Source organism: Triticum urartu, chromosome 3 (genome assembly GCF_003073215.2).
Source record: "Triticum urartu cultivar G1812 chromosome 3, Tu2.1, whole genome shotgun sequence".
In the NCBI taxonomy this organism is placed as follows: Eukaryota; Viridiplantae; Streptophyta; class Magnoliopsida; order Poales; family Poaceae; genus Triticum; species Triticum urartu.
Window position 1 is genome coordinate 645,317,790 of NC_053024.1, and position 20,832 is coordinate 645,338,621.

The 20,832-nt window shown below is 44.9% G+C and overlaps 1 protein-coding gene across 1 annotated transcript; it reads right to left on the minus strand.

The window, feature by feature from the left end:
• Positions 1 to 176: 176 nt before the first annotated feature.
• Positions 177 to 4,056, minus strand: LOC125545646 (probable magnesium transporter NIPA4). Its single transcript, XM_048709663.1, has 9 exons — positions 3,523 to 4,056; positions 2,815 to 2,871; positions 2,635 to 2,725; positions 2,364 to 2,524; positions 2,152 to 2,279; positions 1,912 to 2,049; positions 1,516 to 1,608; positions 705 to 810; positions 177 to 626 (listed from the first exon to the last, which is right to left on the minus strand). Exons 1-9 carry the CDS (start codon positions 3,713 to 3,715, stop codon positions 499 to 501), a joined length of 1,095 nt encoding a protein of 364 aa, XP_048565620.1. The 5' UTR covers positions 3,716 to 4,056; the 3' UTR covers positions 177 to 498.
• Between the last annotated feature and the right edge of the window lie 16,776 nt (positions 4,057 to 20,832).

Here is a 20,832-nt window from a genome sequence, read left to right on the forward strand (position 1 = left end):
GGTTACGGGGTTAGTTAAAGGAGAGAGCTGAAATGAGCAAGCGCTGAAAAGAATCTGCCTGGCTTTGGACATGGAAGAAAGGATTGCTTTCGCAAGTGCAGCGAGGCAAACGGAACATTGCTATTACACAAGCAAAGAACATCACCACCAATGAGAAAATAGTGCGAAGATTCAACTGAAGTGAAAGAGGGAATGATTTTTTGAGTTCTTCAGATTCTTTCCCTATTTTCAAAGAATACAACAGTTACAGATGATAGCCGGTACAAGATGCATCCCCAATACTATACCATACCGGTTCCTCAAAAACAAAAATACATGGAAAACTTTTGATGTATAAGACATATATCCCCTGATACTCTACCGGTTCCTCGAAAACTACAAGGGGGAACGAGCCTTTTCCTGTTTATAGAGCCCTAAAGTACAATCTACAGACTGGATAGAATGAAAGAATGCGAACCATGGCCATAAGGATCACTAAGCATCTCAAGTTGGTCAAAATTATTCTGCTGCCCTTGGTGACCTCAGAGGGAGGCCTTCAGCAGCGGATCTAAGAGGAATTCCTTCAGACGCATAGCCGTTTTCATCACCATGTTTCGGAATCCTGATAGGCAGAGTCGGTGGGAGACCTATAATGCCAGAAAGTTAGAAGTTACCAAATATAGTTACCATGTGCAAACCAGAAGAAGGGAGGAGTGGAACCATACCATCAACCATATCTTTAGTCTTATGAAGAAGAAATGTCCCAGAAAGGATTGTCACAAAACCACACATCTCTGTCACAATTTGAGTTGGATTTTGACGATCCCAGTCCTGCAAGCAAGTAGTATTAGTAGTACAATATCTGTGAGCATTGTCACTAACTCTATACGATAAAACCGACGGTTTATCAAGTTTAACAGAAACATTTGTTGACTATAAACATACATTAGATAATTTACAGACTAGACGTCTGAACTCAAGATGGCATAGTAGTGACCATGGCACCGAGTGCTGACTAAAAGGCTTGAAACAAGAAGATGGATTATTGATTAAATGAACTTTACAAATGTTGTGTAGCCCCATGGACAATAGCCAAATCAACTGAAAAGATAATTACAAAGTTAAGCAGTCATTTCCAGATGACAAAGAATCGATAATTGGATTGTCCTAGACTTATAAAAACACTAATATGGCATAGATCATGATAGGTGAGCTCTTGGTTCCATGAGTTCAGTTTCAGATAATAAAAATGCTAATCCCAAAAATTCTCTCAAACGGAAAATTGGTAGGCAATTACATATTTGGGTAACATTGCTGCTCTTTACTCAGACCTCATTCAATAACTGTGTCCAACTTTGTTGAGACAAGATAGCTGCTAAAAGGCACTTCAGCAAGTAGCAATTCTAAAAGAAATTCACTGCATACTTAGTATAAGCAAGCACTACTTGATCTCATGTTAAACTTGCAATTAAACAAGTAGACTAAGCAGCACCATCTAGAGCACCATAAAAAAAACTACAAGCCCAAATATGTTACCTTGAACATTATGACGCTAGCCAGTATTGTTAGTGATGTAAACATAGTATAGTATATTGGTGAAACAACTGCCGTATTGAATGTGTCAAGAGCCTGCAAAAGCAAACATAGTAGGTTGAATAATGTACAAAACACCAAGCATAAGTTTGTAACAAGCAGAATCATGTACTCAGATACTAATATCAATAGCATGCCAGTGCCCATTATGGCAGATTAAAGATGTACTCCCTCTGCAACTTTTTATAAGATGTTTTTAGAGTCCATGACAATGTCATGGAAATGTCTTATATTAAGTTACAGAGGGAGTAATAATTTGCAGTACTAAAGTTATTTAGCAGATATTGAAGTACGATCACTAAGCAACGGAAGAACCATCGGCAAAGAAATTATTGTTACCTTGTTCAGATAGTTCATCTGTGTTAATATACATGCAACAACAATAATTGCGAACAACCATGTCTGTGGATAGATTAGCTGGTTTATCCCAGAAAAGGTCAGTTTCAAGGCTATACCAAGAGCTTTCACGCTCATGACCTGTCAAGTAAATAAAAATAATCAAAATTCGAGCATAATTAATCAATAGTATCACGTGAATAAACATTGAGCTAGTTATTCGTAAGTAGAACGGAGACATACCGATAGAGATCCTACAAGTGAACAAACACCAATATAAACCATGATATGTGTCTGACCATACTGTGGGATATAACGGAATATGAGCACAAAAGTTGCAGCAAGCACGATTGTCGCATAAAATAAAAATGCTGCAAGAAAACACAAAAATATTGGTACTTTATAAGACAAATAGGCAAAGCATGGTTGCTAATCAGGGAAAGAAAGGAAAGTACCTGGTTCTGTAGCAAGATCCCACACTTCTGCGACAGACTCAATTTCACGCTCCTGGGGGGCATGAAGCACAATAGTTGTTGAACCCACGACACAAAGAACACATCCAAGTATACCAAATATATGTAGCTTCTCCTTTAACATAATGTCTGCAAGAACGGCGCTGTGCGAGAAATACGTTAGTTAGAATGACCACAGATTTTCACAATTGTCAGCACTCAGCAGCTGAACATCTCAAGATTTATCATTAAGGACCTGACTTCTGGCTTTTACCTAATGATGATGCTAAGTGCACCAAGTGGAGTGACGAGTATAGCAGGAGCAAATGCATATGCTGCAAAGTTAGCAACTTCTCCAACGATCACTGGGAAACAGCACTGAATACTGTCAGGATCACATTGTTAAGTAGAAGCAGTACATGAAGATCCACTTGTATCAGAGAGATGCACTTACTTGTAATCATTCCTGCCCACCATAATGGTTCATACAAATAAGAGTACCCACCAACCCCTGCCATACACAGCAAATTTGTGGGTAACAGTCAGCGAGAATAAACTGTTTTGGGCTTATAAACAGAATCATCTAGTTGAACATAATTAAATAGCTTAAGAACTAAAATCTTCAGAATCATTGCTCGGGCCAATTTTGGTAATTGCTCTGCACATACTTGAAGCCAAGAACAGCTCTCAAAAATCAAAATGACAGAATGCTAACTTTTACCGTATTTGGAAGAATTAACTAGCAAGGTCATTCTCCACTAAATTGAACTAGTACATAAAAAAATTAATGTACTCGATTGGCTGAACAATGAGATGAGAACCAGACTACAGTGCAACCGTGTAAAGCACAATGCAGAATAAAAGCAATACCGACATTGTTACGGCACCGTTGGCTACAAACTCCAGCATATGTGAACTCCCAACATCTAAATCGGCGTCAACATTATCAGCCTAAACTCTGACGCACTCACCCTATCCCTAACCCCATTACATGTCCACTGTTCCAACATGGATTTCAGCTGGAATGGGGATCTAAGCATAATCAGGCACCAGCGTCTGTCAGCTCAGATCAGAGCACCAACCAGGGCAAACAAATAACACACTTAGGAGATCGACAGGCAAGGCAATGATGTCTCGATGGTAAGCAGCGCAATTAGGTCACCTGCGCGGACGCCGGACGCGCCGGCCTTCCTGAGCCCCTTCTTCTTGACGATGAAGCTGGTGCCGATGAAGACGCTGGAGGAGAGCGCGAGCACCAGCCCCTTGATGTTGTCCGTGGACATCCCCGTGTAGGACTCCACCCAGCTGCCGCCGCCCGAGCCGGCGGCCGCCGAAGTGGACGTTTCCGCCGCCATGCCTCCCGCGGGCGCAGGAATTCCCGAGAAACCCTCCCTCCGTCCCGTGTGCCCCGCCGCTAGATCGCGCCGTGCGAGATCCCGATGCGGCGAGCGGTGGGAGGCGTCGGGCGCGGGGGGTTCGGCTCACCGCTCCGGCCAGGTCACGACCGCCTCGCGCAGACGCTCCGCATTCGCGGTGTTTTCGGCTGTGGGGGGAGAGGAGAGCGAATCGGACGCAGACAACGGCGACGGCGACGGCGACGCCGGCGAGGAGGTAACGGGTGAAGGGGAAGGTTGCGCGAGTCCACGCCGCGCGGATATGTTCGGGTGTGGACTGGCTAGTGCCTAGTTGGCGAGCCGGTCTTGCTTAGCATCGAGGCAAGCGGCATCGGCTTGTGACCAAGATTTGCTTGCCAATGAATTTAAAAAAAAAAAAGAATTGCTTGCCAATGCATTTCAAAGAAAAAAAAAGATTTGCTTGCCAATGCTACTTTTCTTTTAGCATCAGTACACTCACTCCTATGAACGCACACACGCACACCCTATCCCTATAAGCACCTCGACTGAGCCGGCACATCATCTTGAGATTTACGAAGTCACCGTAGGCACCTTGTCATCGACGGGAATGTCTCCTCCCGCTAAAAGCGCATCGCCGGAAATCCTGAAATAAATTCAAAAATAATGCAAGCACCAGGATTTGAACACTGGTGGGTTGGGGATACCACTGTTCACCTAACCATCTCAACCACAGGTTGATTTGCGCTTACCAATGATACTTGCAGTTTCTTTCCTAGTAATAATATTTAGGCAGGAAATGATAGTTTGTGTAATGAAGTTTATGGAGGGATTAGACGTGGAGAATAGATTTTTACTCTCATTTATTTTCTTGGTATACGAAGAAAACTACTCCCTCCGTTTTAAAATAGATGACTCAACTTTATACTAACTTTAGTCATGGGAGTAATACGGAATAAAAGTCTATTTTGAAACGGAGAGAATAATACGGAATAAAAGTCTGATCACATGAGAAGAAAATGATGGAAGTTGGCTTCTGAATCTCTTGTCCCCCTTTCGATTTAAACTCCCGATCCCTTTAACCAATCAATGTACTTTTAATCTCGTCGTCCTTCAATTTGCAGTTCTCGTCTTTAATTCCCACGAACTAAGCAAGGTGTAGAGCACTTTGATTTATAATTTAAAAATATAAATTTGGCGGCTTTGGTGGATGGCTTCAACAAATGATCGAGCAAACGATACGACTCTAGTGTGGGCGACAAAACCAAGCTTTAGTCCAGTCCCAGAAACCAAGACTGGAATTCGAGCTGCACTGGCGACCATTGCTGGCGAGATACCGGGCCCGATCTCCACACTTGATTCCAGTACTATGTCCTCGCCATTGGCTATGAGTTAGCAGAGTGGCCTCGGAGTGTTGTGATGTTCTTTTCTTGTTAGAGTCCAAAAGGCTCTGCTCGATGTTTCCTTCTTTCCGGTTACAGCTGGCCCATGCGTTGTGAACTCATGTGGTACTTGGGTTTTGGGTTCCTTTTCAATGAACTAGAACAATGCCCATGCATTGCAACGGGATATAAATATTCTGGTACGTTAGCTTGTGATTTATCTGTCAATAATAATGCGATTGTGTAAGTAAATGCTCATCAAATGATAGTGAATTACCTTATATTTTGATTAGAAGTTTGGTAAGTAAAGTAAGTGAAATTGGTTCAAAAGATAAGGAAATTAAAGTGATTGATTATCATATACTCCCTCCGTTCTTAAATATTTGTCTTTCTAGACTTTTCAAATGACTACTATATACGGATGTATGTAGATATATTTTAGAGTGTAGATTCACTCAGTTTGCTTCGTATGTAGTCACTTGTTGAAATGCCTAGAAAGACAAGTATTTAGGAACGGAGGGAGTATATGGAAGTTGGACGAAGGGGTGGTGGGAAGAAAAGTGAAATGGGAACCTTACGTTCTTTTTAAGTACTAATAAATAATTTTTACCTAATAATAAAGCAAATTGGGTTTCTTTCGTCCGTCATGACATTTTTCAGAAAAGTCCCTCTATTTCAGAGAATTCAACCCGCAGTCCTGTTTTAAGTTAAAACGAATCATTATTTTCGTATTTTACACAAAAGTCCCTACCTTTTCTTGAAATCAACCCGCCGTCTGGATTTAAGTCACACCCGAACCGTTATTTTATATTTTTCAAAAAAACCCTGATGTTTTAGGTAATTCATCCGCGGATCATATTTAAGTCAAACAAATGCTTTTTAAAATCATCCATATCTTTTAAACCATAACTCCGATTTCAACATGTTATATATGAAATTTGATTAGAAAAATATGTAGAACATGAATATGAGATTATTTTTACCTGTTAAGTATTTTTAAATATTATTTTGGAATATATTTGAGTCAAACCAAAGGATTTTCTAAATTATCTGTATCTTTTAAACCGTAACTTCGATTTTAACATATAATATATGAAATTTTATTAGAAAAATGTGTAGAATCTAAATATGATGTTAATTTTACCGGTTAAATATTTTTAAAATATTGTTATGGAAGCAAACTTATAATTTATAGCGCAAGATTTGTTTTTTTTCATACCGGTGGCGATCCGGATTGCAAATAAACACCTGACTATAACCATATACGGAAAAGAAAATATCGATAACTACACATGCATACCTCTGAAAAATGTCGCAGGGGAAAACAACAGATTTCTCATCGCGGGAGTGAGAGAAAGCGAGCGAGAGAGAGAGAGAAAGGGAGGGAGAGAGAGGGAGAGGGAAGAGAGAGGGAGAGAGAGACGCCTTAGGATTAACCATATTCAACACACGTTTTTTGTTGTTTTGTGTGGACCTATTGTGGTCTTGAGTGATGGTTGTTGAGTTAAGAGTGTGTGTTATGTTTTCTCTCCCGTTGCAACGCACGGGCGAGCGAGAGAGAGAGAGAGAGAGAGAGAGAGAGAGAGAGAGAGAGAGAGAGGAGAGAGAGGGAGAGAGAGACGCCTTAGGATTAACCATATTCAACAAACGTCTTTTGTTGTTTTGTGTGAACACCGAGCCCATCGCCGGCGAGGGTGATAAGGAGGATAAGCGGCAACACAAATATGATGCCTCGCAAAAATAAAAGGAGATGGACCTATTGTGGTCTTGAGTTAAGACCGTGTGTTATGTTTTCTCTCCCTTGCAACGCACGGGCTCTTTTGCTAGTAAATATAATATATACATGGAAGGTTGGACGAGGGGGTGGTGGGAAGAAAAGTGAAATAAAACATTACGTTCTTTTTAAGTAGTATAATCTCTACTACCTAAAAGAAACATAATGTTCCGTCTCCCCTCTTACGTCAATCCTTTCGTTGATCCCACCTCCACCAATGCTACCGCTCTGTAACACCCACAATGCGGATATATCTCCCACGTGTTGAAGCACGACTTAGAGGCATAGCCGTATGGTAGTTTTGTTGCAAGAGGGGTAATCTTCACACGATCCCATGTACTGAATAAGAAAGGGATAAAGAGTTGTCTTACAATCACCACTTCACACAAATACAAGTTAAACATACATCATCCAGAGTACAATCAAGGTCCGACTACGGAACCAAAAATAAAGGAAGACAACCCCAAATGCTAGATCCCCGATCGTCCCAACTGGGCTCCACTACTGATCAACCGGAAAAGACACATAACAATGATCAAGATCTTCATCGAGCTCCCACTTGAGCTCGGTTGCATCACCTGCACTGGTATCATCGGCACCTGCAACTATTTGGAAGTATCTGTGAGTCACAAGGACTCAGCAATCTCACACCCGCGAGATCAAGACTATTTAAGCTTATGGGTAGGGTAAGGTAATGAGGTGGAGCTGCAGCAAGCACTAAGCATATATGGTGGCTAACATACGCAAATAAGAGCGAGAAGAGAAGCAATGCAACGGTCGAGAAGCTAGAAGTGATCAAGAAGTGATCCTGAAACTACTTACGTTCAAGCATAACACAAGACCGTGTTCACTTCCCGGACTCTGCCGAAAAGAGACCATCACGGCTACACACACGGTCGATGTATTTTAATTAAGTCAAGTGTCAAGTTCTCTACAACCGAATATTAACAAATTCCCATATGCCACATAACCGTGGGCACGACTTTCGAAAGTTTAAACCCTGCAGGGGTGTCCCAACTTAGCCCATCACAAGCTCTCACGGTCAAGGAAGGATATTCCTTCTCCCGGGAAGACCCGATCAGTCTCGGAATCCCGGTTACAAGACATTTCGACAATGCTAAAACAAGACCAGCAAGACCGCCCGATGTGCTGACAATCCCGATAGGAACTGCACATATCTCGTTCTCAGGGCAACACCGGATGAGCACTCCGTGCAACTAAAACCAGCCCTCAAGTTTCCCCGAGGTGGCGCTGCAAAGGACTCTAGTTCGGACCAACACTTAGAGAAGCACTGGCCTGGGGGTTAAAATAAAGATGACCTTCGAGAGCGTGACTCCCAAGGGAAAAGTATAGGTGGTGGTGAGGCAAATGGTAAAACCAAGGTTGGGCCTTGCTGGAGAAGTTTTATTCAAAGCGAACTGTCAAGGGGTTCCCATAACACCCAACCGCGTAAGGAATGCAAAATCAAGGAACATAACACCGGTATGACGGAAACTAGGGCGGCAAGAGTGGAACAAAACACCAGGCATAAGGCCGAGCCTTCGACCCTTTACCAAGTATATAGATACATTAATTAACAATAATAGATATTGTGATATCCCAGCATATCCATGTTCCAACATGGAACAAACTTCAGCTTCACCTGCAACTAGCAACGCTATAAGAGTGGCTGAGCAAAAACGGTAACATAGCCAAACAACAGTTTTCTAGGAAGGTGGGTTAGAGGCTTGACATGGCAACATGGGAGGCATGATATAACAAGTGGTAGGTAGCGCGACGTAGAGATAGAGCGAACAACTAGCAAGCAAAGATAGGAGTAATTTCGAGGGTATGGTTATCTTGCCTGAGATCCCGCAAGGAAGAAGAACGAGTCCATGAAGTAGACAAACGGACGTAGTCGAACGGATCCTCACAACCCCGAAATGAAACCAAAGCTAACGAGAGAAGCAACCCGGAAAGAAGCAAGCAACATAGTAAGCACCCATCACATAAACATGGCATGATGCACAACCAAGTATGATGCATGTACGGTTTAATGAGGCATGGCATGGCAAAGTGCACAAACAATACTACAAATTAAGTGGAGCTCAATAAGCAACGAGTTACGTATTAACGAAACACCACATACAATTACTTAGTTCTCTCTCATTTATGTACCCAACAACATTAAATGTTATTAAACATGGCAATGGGTGAAGCATATGAAAACTATACATTTAAGCAAGTTTAAATGAGGCCGGAAACAACAACAACAATTCCGGAAAATCCTCATATGCATATTTCAAATTAGCTACTGTTCTGCCCTAAACATATTTTTAGAGTTGTTAAACATGCAAAGTAAGTACATCATGTTAATCTATGCATTTTTATGCCCCATTTACATATAAAGATTATTAAATTTGGAGCTACGGTTATTTAGTTATGAAATAAAACATTTCAGCATGGCATTTAAGCAAATTAATGCAAACAACAAGTTTAACATTTTAAACATGCATGAAAGTTGGATATTATGAAACTAGATGAAAATCTAAGCGTTTTCATATATAAAGTTTTTACATATGATTCACGGATTGTGAGTTATTAAATGCATGAACTCTAGGGACTTTTCTGTAAAACCACGTTCTCTGGAATAAGTACTAAATCCGTCCAAACGAAAAAAACATTACACGGGCCGAAACTGAGATCTGGCCCAACATGCACAAGGGGCTGGAGCGGGGTCTGCTCACCCATGGGCCATGGCCCGTTTGCAGAGGAGGCCCGCTGGACCAACGGGCGAGGCGCGGCTGTGGTGATGTGGGGAGGCAGGCCGAAGCTCTCCCGTGGGCCGGTGCAGCTGTGGAGGCCCACGCGACAGAGCGAGGGGTGCGGCTGCGGCCCAACCACGCTCGCGGTCAACGGGCGCAGCTGGGTCGATCAGGCACGGTCAACGAAGAGCGGCGGCTACAGCGGCCGAGCTCCGGCAAGGGCGGCGCGCGGGGAAACGGCGACGGGCGCGGCCCGCGAGGTCGGGAACGGGCATATCCAGGCGAGGGGGTCCCGGATCTGACGGTGGTGGAGGGCGAGGGGGCCGGCGACGGCGGCTAGGCCATCTCCGGCGACGAGTGGCGGATATGCAAAATAGCAGGGAGGCGAGGCTGCATCAGGGAGGGAGAGAGAGCACGGAAGAAGGGGAGCAGGGAGCGGCAGCTGGCCTGGTGGCATGGGGTCGAGGGAGCTCCAGCGCGGCGGGGTCGTGGCCTCCGGCGAGATCCGGTTGCCGGAGACGGGCGCAACAACGGAGGGAGGCACGAGCTTCCTGGCGGCGGAGCAGGCGGGCTCAGGGACGGGCCCTGATGGGCTTGGCGGGCCTACCCCGGGTACGGGCGGGCCACGGTGGCGCTGAAGACTGCCAGGGACACGTGGCGGCTTGGGAGAGGTGGAGGCTGGCGGCTGCGGCGACGCCAGCCAGTGGGGATGCGCCAAGTGGCGGCAAGGGTGCGTCCGGCGTGGAAATGGAGGTGGGCGGTGATACATCTCTAACGTATCTACTTTTCCAAACACTTTTGCCCTTGTTTTGGACTCTAACTTGCATGATTTGAATGGAACTAACCCGGACTGACGCTGTTTTCAGCAGAATTACCATGGTGTTATTTATGTGCAGAAACAAACATTCTTGGAATGACCTGAAACTTCACGAAGCAACTTTTCAGAAAATATGAAAAATACCTGCAAAAGATGAAGGCCAGGGGGCCCACCACCTCTCCACGAGGGTGGGGGCGCGCCTGCCCCCCTAGGGCGCGTCCCCTACCTCGTGGGCCCCCTGTTGCCTCTCCGACTCCAACTCCAACTCCATATATTGTGTTTTGGGGAGAAAAAAATTGGAGAGAAGAAATCATCGCGTTTTACAATACGGAGCCGTCGCCAAGCCCTAAAACCTCTCGGGAGGACTGATCTGGAGTCCGTTCGGGGCTCCGGAGAGGGGAATCCGTCGCCATCGTCATCATCAACCATCCTCCATCACCAATTTCATGATGCTCACCGCCGTGCGTGAGTAATTCTATCGTAGGCTTGCTGGACGGTGATGGGTTGGATGGGATCTATCATGTAATCGAGTTAGTTTTGTTAGGGTTTGATCCCTAGTATCCACTATGTTCTGAGATTGATGTTGCTATGACTTTTCTATGCTTAATGCTTGTCACTAGGGCCCGAGTGCCATGATTTCAGATCTGAACCTATTATGTTTTCATCAATATATGAGTGTTCTTGATCCTATCTTGCAAGTCTATAGTCACCTATTATGTGTTATGATCCGTTAACCCCGAATTGACAATAATCAGGATACTTACCGGTGATGACCGTAGTTTGAGGAGTTCATGTATTCACTATGTGTTAATGCTTTGTTCCCGTTCTCTATTAAAAGGAGGCCTTAATATCCTTTAGTTTCCGTAAGGACCCCGCTGCCACGGGAGGGTAGGACAAAAGATGTCATGCAAGTTCTTTTCCATAAGCACGTATGACTATGTTCGGAATACATGCCTACATTACATCAATGAACTGGAGCTAGTTCTGTGTCACCCTAGGTTATGAATGTTACATGATGAACCGCATCCGGCATAATTCTCCATCACTGATCCATTGCCTACGAGCTTTCCATATATTGTTCTCCGCTTATTTACTTTCCCGTTGCTATTGCTATCATCACTACAAAATACCAAAACACTACTTTTACTACTGTTACCTTTTGCTACCATTATCACTACTATCATATTACTTTGCTACTAAATACTTTGCTGTAGATACTAAGTTTCCAGGTGTGGTTGAATTGACAACTCAGTTGCTAATACTTGAGAATATTCTTTGGCTCCCCTTGTGTCGAATCAATAAATTTGGGTTGAATACTTTACCCTTGAAAACTGTTGCGATCCTCTATACTTGTGGGTTATCAAGACTATTTTCTGGCGCCGTTGCCGGGGAGCATAGCTCTATTCTTTGAGTCTCTTGGGATATATATCTGCTTATCATTATGAAGAACTTGAGAGATCCAAAAACCAAGATCTATCCCTCAACCAGGAGGGGAGGTAAGGAACTGCCATCTAGCTCTGCACTTGATTCACCTTCTGTTTTAAGTAAGCTTGCGAGACCTACACCTGCTTCTGCTATTCGTTCTGATATGTTGCTTGTTATTGATGATGCCACTTTTGCTATGCATGATACTTATGATGAAACTACCTCCATGCCTGATACTACTGTGCCACTTAGTGATTTTCTTGATGAACAACTTGCTAGGGCTAGAGAGATTGAAAATATTGAATCTGATGATACTGATGAAAGTGATGATGAAGAATCACTTGTTATTCCTAAGGGTTATGTTTTTGATCAAGAAGCTTCTTTCACTATTTTAGCTTGCAAAAATAGAAATGAACTCAAAAGGTTATTAGCTAAATGGAGTAAGCAATCTCTAAATGCTAGAATGAAACCTGACCCTGCTTTTGCTACTTCACATATCTGTGTTACTGATAAGTATTATGAATTCTCTGTTGATCCTGATATAATTACTTTGGTTGAATCTGATCCTTTTCATGGTTATGAATCTGAAACTGTTGTGACACATCTTACTAAGTTGAATGATATAGCCACCCTGTTCACTAAAGATGAGAGAACTCGTTACTTTTACATCCTTAAAATATTTTCGTTCTCATTAAAGGGTGATGCTAAGATATGGTTTAATTCTCTTGATCCTGGTTGTGTGCGTAGTCCCCAGGATATGATTTATTACTTCTCTGCTAAATATTTCCCTGCTCATAAGAAACAAGATGCTTTAAGGGATATATATAATTTTGTGCAAACTGAAGAAGAGAGTCTCCCACAAGCTTGGGGGAGGCTTCTCCAATTACTTAATGCTTTGCCTGATCATCCTCTTAAGAAAAATTAAATACTTGATATCTTTTATAATGGACTAACCGATGCCTCCAGAGATTACCTGGATAGTTGTGCCGGTTCTGTTTTCAGGGAAAGAACACTGGATGAAGCTGAAATTCTATTGAATAATATGTTGACAAATGAAAATAATTGGACACCTCCGGAGCCAATTCCTGAGCCTATTCCTAAACCAACTCCGAAGAAGAGGGGTATTCTATTTCTCAGTCCTGAAGATATGCAAGAGGCAAAGAAACCTATGAAAGAAAAAGGTATTAAAGCTGAAGATGTTAATAATTTACCTCCTATTGAAGAAATGCATGGTCTTAATTTACTGCCTGTTGAAGAAACATATGATTTTAATCCTTTACCTATTGAAGAAACTCATGGTCTTGATAACCCGACACAGGTAGTAAAGGTAAATTCTCTCTATAGATATGATAAAGCTGGAATCCCATTTACTAAGTTTGCTAGCCCATGCTTAGATGAGTTTGATAAATTTATGGTTAAGCAAGAAGATTTTAATGCTTATTTTGGTAGACAATTGAAATACAATTCAAATATGCTTGAACACTTGGGTGATTATATGGCTAATGTCAAAGGTGAACTTAAACTTATTAGTAAACATGCTTCTATGATTACCACTCAAGTAGAACAAGTACTTAAAGCTCAAAATGATTTGCTCAATGAATTGAATAGTAAAGATAATGATAATGCTGTTAGAGTTATGACTAGAGGTGGTAGAATGACTCAGGAACCTTTGTATCCTGACGGCCATCCTAAGAGAATTGAGCAAGATTCTCAGAGAAATAATATAGATGCACCTAGTCCTTCTAAAAGGAAGAAAAAGAAAAATGATAGGACTTTGCATGCTTCTAGTGAACCTATTACCGAAACACCTGAGAATCCAAATGATATTTCTATTTCTGATGCTGAAACACAATCTGGTAATGAACCTGAAACTAGTGATAATGTTAATAATAATATTCATAATGATGCTCAACCTAGTAATGATAATGATATAGAAATTGAACCTGCTGTTGATCTTGATAAACCACAATCAAAGAATCAACGTTATGATAAGAAAGACTTTGTTGCTAGGAAACATGGTAAAGAAAGAGAACCATGGGTTCAGAAACCCATGCCTTTTCCTCCCAAACCATCCAAGAAAAAGGATGATGAGGATTTTGAGCACTTTGCTGAAATGATTAGACCTATCTTTTTGCGTCTTCAATTAACTGATATGCTTAAAATGAATCCTTATGCTAAGTATATGAAAGAAATTGTTACTAGTAAAAGAAAGATACCGGAAGCTGAAATTTCCACCATGCTTGCTAATTATACTTTTAAGGGTGGAATACCAAAGAAACTTGGAGATCCAGGAATACCCACTATACCATGCTCCATTAAAAGAAACTATGTTAAAACTGCTTTATGTGATCTTGGAGCCGGTGTTAGTGTTATGCCTCTCTCTTTATATCGTAGACTTGATTTGAATAAGTTGACACCTACTGAAATATCTTTGCAAATGGCTGATAAATCAACTGCTATACCTTTCGGTATTTGTGAGGATGTGCCTGTTGTAGTTGCAAACGTTACTATTTTAACGGACTTTGTTATTCTTGATATTCCCGAGGGCGATAGTATGTCTATTATTCTTGGAAGACCCTTTTTGAATACTGCAGGGGCTGTTATTGATTGCACTAAAGGCAATGTCACTTTTCATGTTAATGGTAATGAGCATATGGTACACTTTCCAAGGAAACAACCTCAAGTTCATAGTTATCAACTCTATTGGAAAAATTCCATCGATTATATTTGGAGGTTTTGAATTTCCTCTTCCTACTGTCAAGAAGAAATATGATATTCTTATTATTGGGGATGTGCATATCCCCGTTGAGGTAACATAGTGTTATTCGAAATTTCTCCGGTTCCATGTTATAAGGGAGTCCTGGATTAGGGGGTTCCGGACAGCCGGACTATATCTTTGGCCGGACTGTTGGACTATGAAGATACAAGATTGAAGACTTTGTCTCGTGTCCGGATGGGACTCTACTTGGCGTGGAAGGCAAGCTAGGCAATACGTATATGGATATCTCCTCCTTTGTAACCGACCTTGTGTAACCCTAACCCTCTCTATGTCTATATAAACCGAAGGGTTTTAATCCGTAGGACAACAATCACAACATACAATCATACCATAGGCTAGCTTCTAGGGTTTAGCCTCTCTGATCTCGTGGTAGATCTACTCTTGTAACACCCATATCATCAATATTAATCAAGAAGGACGTAGGGTTTTACCTCCATCAAGAGGGCCCGAACCTGGGTAAAACTTCGTGTCCCTTGCCTCCTGTTACCATCCGGCCTAGACGCACAGTTCAGGACCCCCTACCCATGATCCGCCGGTTTTGACACCGACATTGGTGCTTTCATTGAGAGTTCCTCTGTGTCGTCGCCGTTAGGCTTGATGGCTCCTACTATCATCGATAGCGATGCGGTCCAGGGTGAGACTTTTCTCCCCGGACAGATCTTCGTATTCGGCGGCTTTGCACTGCGGGCTAATTCGCTTGGCCATCTGGAGCAGATTGAAAGCTATGCCCCTGGCCATCAGGTCAGATTTGAAAGTTTGAATTACACGGCCAACATCCGTGGGGACTTGATCTTCGACGGATTCAAGCCACAGCCGGGCGCGCCGCACTGTCGCGATGGGTATGACCTAGCTCTGCCACCGGACGATACCCCAGAGGCCGCGCCCGCATCAGCTCCAACCCTTAGCTCGGAGCCAGCTGCACCAATCGAGGATGGGTGGCTAGACACCGCCTCAGGGGCTGCAGTCTCGATGGCGATCGAGCAAAACAGCAGCATAATCCTCTGCGCAGCCCGTGACTCCAAGGTGCCGGACTCTCTTCCGAACCCTGAACCATCCGCGCCCCTGCCAATCGAATTCGATTGGGCGTCGATCATGGAATTCACCGCCGCGGATATCTTTCAGCACTCGCCCTTCGGCGACATTCTGAATTCACTAAGGTCTCTCTCTTTGTTAGGAGAGCCCTGGCCGGATTATGGCCAACATGATTGGGATGTGGACGATGAAGAAATTCGACGCCCACCCACCACCCACTTTGTAGCCACTGTCGATGATTTAACCGACATGCTCGACTTCGACTCCAAAGACATCGACGGTATGGACGACGATGTAGGAGACGAACATGAACCAGCACCTATAGGGCACTGGAAAGCCACCTCGTCGTATGACATATACATGGTGGATACACCCAATGAAGGCAACGTCGACGAGATAGCGGAGGATGACCCCTCCAAGAAGCAACCCAAGCGCCGACGTCAGTGGCACCGCTCTAAGTCCCGCCAAAGCAAAAGTGGTGATACCGGCACAGGAGATAATAACACTCCGAATAGCGCCGAAGACAACAACAATCCCCTCCAGCAAGATTTAGAGCAGGAGGATGAAGGATCCAGCTCTCCTGAGAGAGCGGCTGGTGGAGAGGAGGAGGATGACAATTACATGCCCCCCTCCAAAGATGAGGCAAGCCTCGGCGACGATGAATTCGCCGTACCAGAGGATCCCGTCGAACAAGAGCGCTTCAAGCGCAGGCTTATGGCCACGGCAAATAGCCTGAAGAAAAAGCAGCAGCAGCTTCAAGCTGATCAAGATCTGCTAGCTGACAAATGGACTGAAGTCCTTGCGGCCGAGGAATATAAACTCGAGCGTCCCTCCAAGAGTTACCCAAGGCGCAGGTTACTACCCCGACTGGAGGAAGAAGCGTATGATACGGCTGATCAGCCACCTCGTGGCCGCGATAGAGAGGCATTCCAGCCAAAAGCTCAACCTCCACCCCAACGCCATCCAAATAAAAAGGCATGGGGAGATATGCCAGACCCACGAGACATATTGGAGGACAAAGCAAAGCATTCAAGATCGATCTATGGATCACGAGGGTGCACCACTCTACGAGACGGTAAACGTCACGCCGGATACAGTAAAAGCAAATCCGGCCGGGCCGAACACAGCGGGCAGGACCCATACGAGCTGCGTCGCGATATAGCCCAATACAGAGGCGCCACACACCCCTTATGCTTCACAAACGAAGTAATGGAACATCAATTCCCAGAAGGTTTCAAACCTGTAAACATTGAATCATACGACGGCACAACAGATCCCGCAGTATGGATTGAGGACTTCCTCCTCCACATGGCCCGCGGTGATGACTTACATGCCATCAAGTACCTCCCACTAAAACTCAAAGGACCAGCGCGGCATTGGCTTAATAGCTTGCCAGTGGACTCCATTAGCTGTTGGGAAGATCTGGAGGCCGCATTCCTCGACAACTTTCAGGGCACTTATGTGCGACCACCAGACGCCGATGACTTGAGCCACATAATTCAGCAGCCAGAAGAGTCGGCCAGGCAATTCTGGACTCGGTTCCTTACAAAGAAAAATCAAATCGTCGACTGTCCGGATGCGGAGGCCTTAGCGGCTTTCAAGCACAACATCCGAGATGAGTGGCTAGCCCGGCACCTTGGTCAGGAAAAGTCCAAATCTATGTCAGCTCTTACGACGCTCATGACCCACTTTTGTGCGGGAGAAGACAGCTGGTGGGCTCGCAGTAATAACATATCAAAGAACCATGGTACCTCAGATACCAAGGACGGCAATAGCAGGTCACGTCGCAAAAAGCATAAGTGCCGCATTAACAGCGAAAGTACTGAGGATACGACAGTCAATGCCGGATTCAAAGGCTCTAAACCCGGTCAGCGGAAAAAGCCATTCAAACAAAGTACGCCGGGTCCGTCTAGCTTGGACCGTATACTCGATCGCTCGTGTCAAATACACGGCACCCCAGACAAGCCAGCCAATCACACCAACAGGGATTGTTGGGTGTTCAAGCAGGCCGACAAGTTAATTGCCGAAAACAAGGACAAGGGGCCACATAGCGATGACGAGGAAGAACCCCGGCAGCCGCACACTGGAGGACAGAAGAGGTTTCCCCCGCAAGTGCAGACGGTGAACATGATATACGCAACCCACATCCCCAAGAGGGAGCGGAAGCGTGCGCTCAGGGACGTATATGCGTTGGAGCCAGTCGCCCCAAAGTTCAACCCTTGGTCCTCCTGTCCGATCACCTTCGATCGCAGGGACCACCCCACTAGTATCCGTCATGGCAGATTCGCCGCACTAGTCCTAGAGCCAGTCATCGACAGATTTCACCTCACTCGAGTCCTTATGGATGGCGGCAGCAGCCTGAACCTGCTTTATCAGGACACAATGCGCAAAATGGGTATAGACCCCTCAAGGATCAAACCCACAAAAACGACCTTTAAAGGCGTCATTCCAGGCATAGAGGCCCACTGCATAGGCTCAATTACACTGGAAGTGGTCTTCGGATCCCTGGATAACTTCCGAAGCGAAGAGTTAATCTTCGATATAGTCCCATTCCACAGTGGTTATCACGTGCTGCTCGGACGAACCGCATTCGCTAGATTCAATGTGGTACCACATTATGCATACCTCAAGCTCAAGAGGCCAGGACCTCGCAGAGTTATTACAGTCAATGGAAACACAGAGCGCTCTCTCCGAATAGAGGAGCACACCACGGCCCTTGCAGCAGAAGCGCAAAGAAGCCTCTCAAGGCAATCTACCAGTTCGGCGTTTCAAAGCCCAGACACCTTCAAGCGCGCTCGGGGCAATCGGCAGACAGACCGCCTGGCGCGATCTGAGCTCACATAGCAATACAGCGGCCACCCCAATCCCAGCCCAACGGCGTTATTCATGCCACGCGTACATAATTACGCATTAAAAATACCATGGGCACGGGGGGGGGGGGGGGGGGGGCACAACTGCGGCACGCCCCAAAATGCGGCCTAAACCGCACTAGGGGCTTCCCGTTTGGTTATTTTTCTTTTTCTTTCAGGACTTTAATCTCTGGAAACACTGTTCGGCAACTCTATTGTCGAACACATGATACATCAACCAAGGAGGCAGACAACTACGTTATACAACGGAATTCCCAGGTTGATTACAGATTTCATATCATTCCTCAGCTCGCCCTTGGAAGGGACATAGTCCTACTCTTTTGCTTATTGCACTATCTGTATCACTCTGCTTTAATGCAATTTTTAATATACAATGCATGACATTATGACTATTATTGCATTTTTGTTATATATATATATCTATGTGTTCATTAATGATGCCTTGCAACCGTACACTCTGGTACGGCCAATGCACCAGGGTCTTACGTACCCACAATATGGTGTGAAAAGTTTGAACACTTTCACAAGTGCGGCACCCCGAACTTATAGCATTATATGCATCAGCTCCGAATCATGTCTTTGGTCAAATGTTGGGTTTGCCCGGCTCCTATGTTTTGGTACCTTACGTTCCGCTCTATCGGCTAAGGTAGCGCTAGGAGAACTACTGCGATTGTGCCCCAGTTCTGCCAGGCCGAGCACCTCAGTAGAGAAATCTAAAACTGACTGTCATGATAAGGCGAGAGACTGGTCGCTGTTCGGCGAGGTTTTTTGAGTCCCTAAAGACTTATGCTGCTTAGGGCGAGGGGCCGGCTCCGTCCGGCTTACAGGCGTGTATCGCGCCCCGAATTCGGCCTTCCGAATACCAGGGGCTTCGCTGAAATTTGAAATTGTAGAATTCTATGGCTAAGTGAGAGTGATAAAGCATTATTAGTCCGGTTGCCTTGTTCGTTGTGCTGAGCACCTCCCTCGAAGGACCCAAACATGGGAACAAGAGTGCTCAGGTTTATCCTGAACACCCCAGCACTAGTGGCATGGGGGAAGAAAGCCGAGGACTAGCCATCTCTCAGATTGGATAAACAGCCAAACAGAAGGTAATATTTTAAATTCTAACAAGCGTTGCATAGCGAACATAATACAAGTTTTCATACATACAGGACAACACGAGCAAGTCTCATTCAAATATTACATTTCGCGAACACTCATCCGCGATAAGATGGGCACCCGGAAGAACACCCTCGTAGTACATCTCGGGGTGGCGGTGCTCCTTGCCCTCCGGTGGCCTCTCCTTGATCAGCTTCACGGCATCTAGCTTGACACACTGCATTTTTACACGGGTGAAAGCCCGGTGTCGGTGTCAAAAGCGGCGGATCTCGGGTAGGGGGTCCCGAACTGTGTGTCTAGGCGGATGGTAACAGGAGACAAGGGACATGATGTTTTACCCAGGTTCGGGCCCTCTCGATGGAGGTAAAACCCTACTCCTGCTTGATTACTATTGATGATATGGGTAGTACAAGAGTAGATCTACCACGAGATCGAGGAGGCTAAACCCTAGAAGCTAGCCTACGGTATGATTGTTGTTCCTATGGACTAAAACCCTCCGGTTTATATAGACACTGGAGAGGGCTAGTGAGGGAGTCTTGGATCAGGGGGTGTCCGGGTAGCCGGACTATACCTTCGGCCGAACTCCTGGACTATGAAGATACAAGATTGAAGACTTCGTCCCGTGTCCGGAAGGGACTTTCCTTGGTGTGGAAGGCAAGCTTGGCGATACGGATATGTAGATCTCCTACTATTGTAACCGACTCTGTGTAACCCTAGCCCTCTCCGGTGTATATATAAACCGAAGAGTTTTAGTCCGTAGGACGAACAACAATCATACCATAGGCTAGCTTTTAGGGTTTAGCCTCTCTGATCTCGTGGTAGATCTACTCTTGTACTACCCATATTATCAATATTAATCAAGCAGGACGTAGGGTTTTACCTCCATCAAGAGGGCCCAAACCTGGGTAAAACATCGTGTCCCCTGCCTCCTGTTACCATCCGGCCTAGACGCACAGTTCGGGACCCCCTACCCGAGATCCGCCGGTTTTGACACCGACATTGGTGCTTTCATTGAGAGTTCCTCTGTGCCGTCACCATCAGGAAGGATGCCTCATCCCGTCTTTAAAGACGACACCATTGCTAAGGGAGCTTTGGCTGTCGGCCAGACTCTCAGGCTAGGTGGTTTCCTTATGACCACCCGTTCGGCTGCTGCGCCGATGATGACCTCTCGGGTCATCGAAAGCAATCTTCACGCC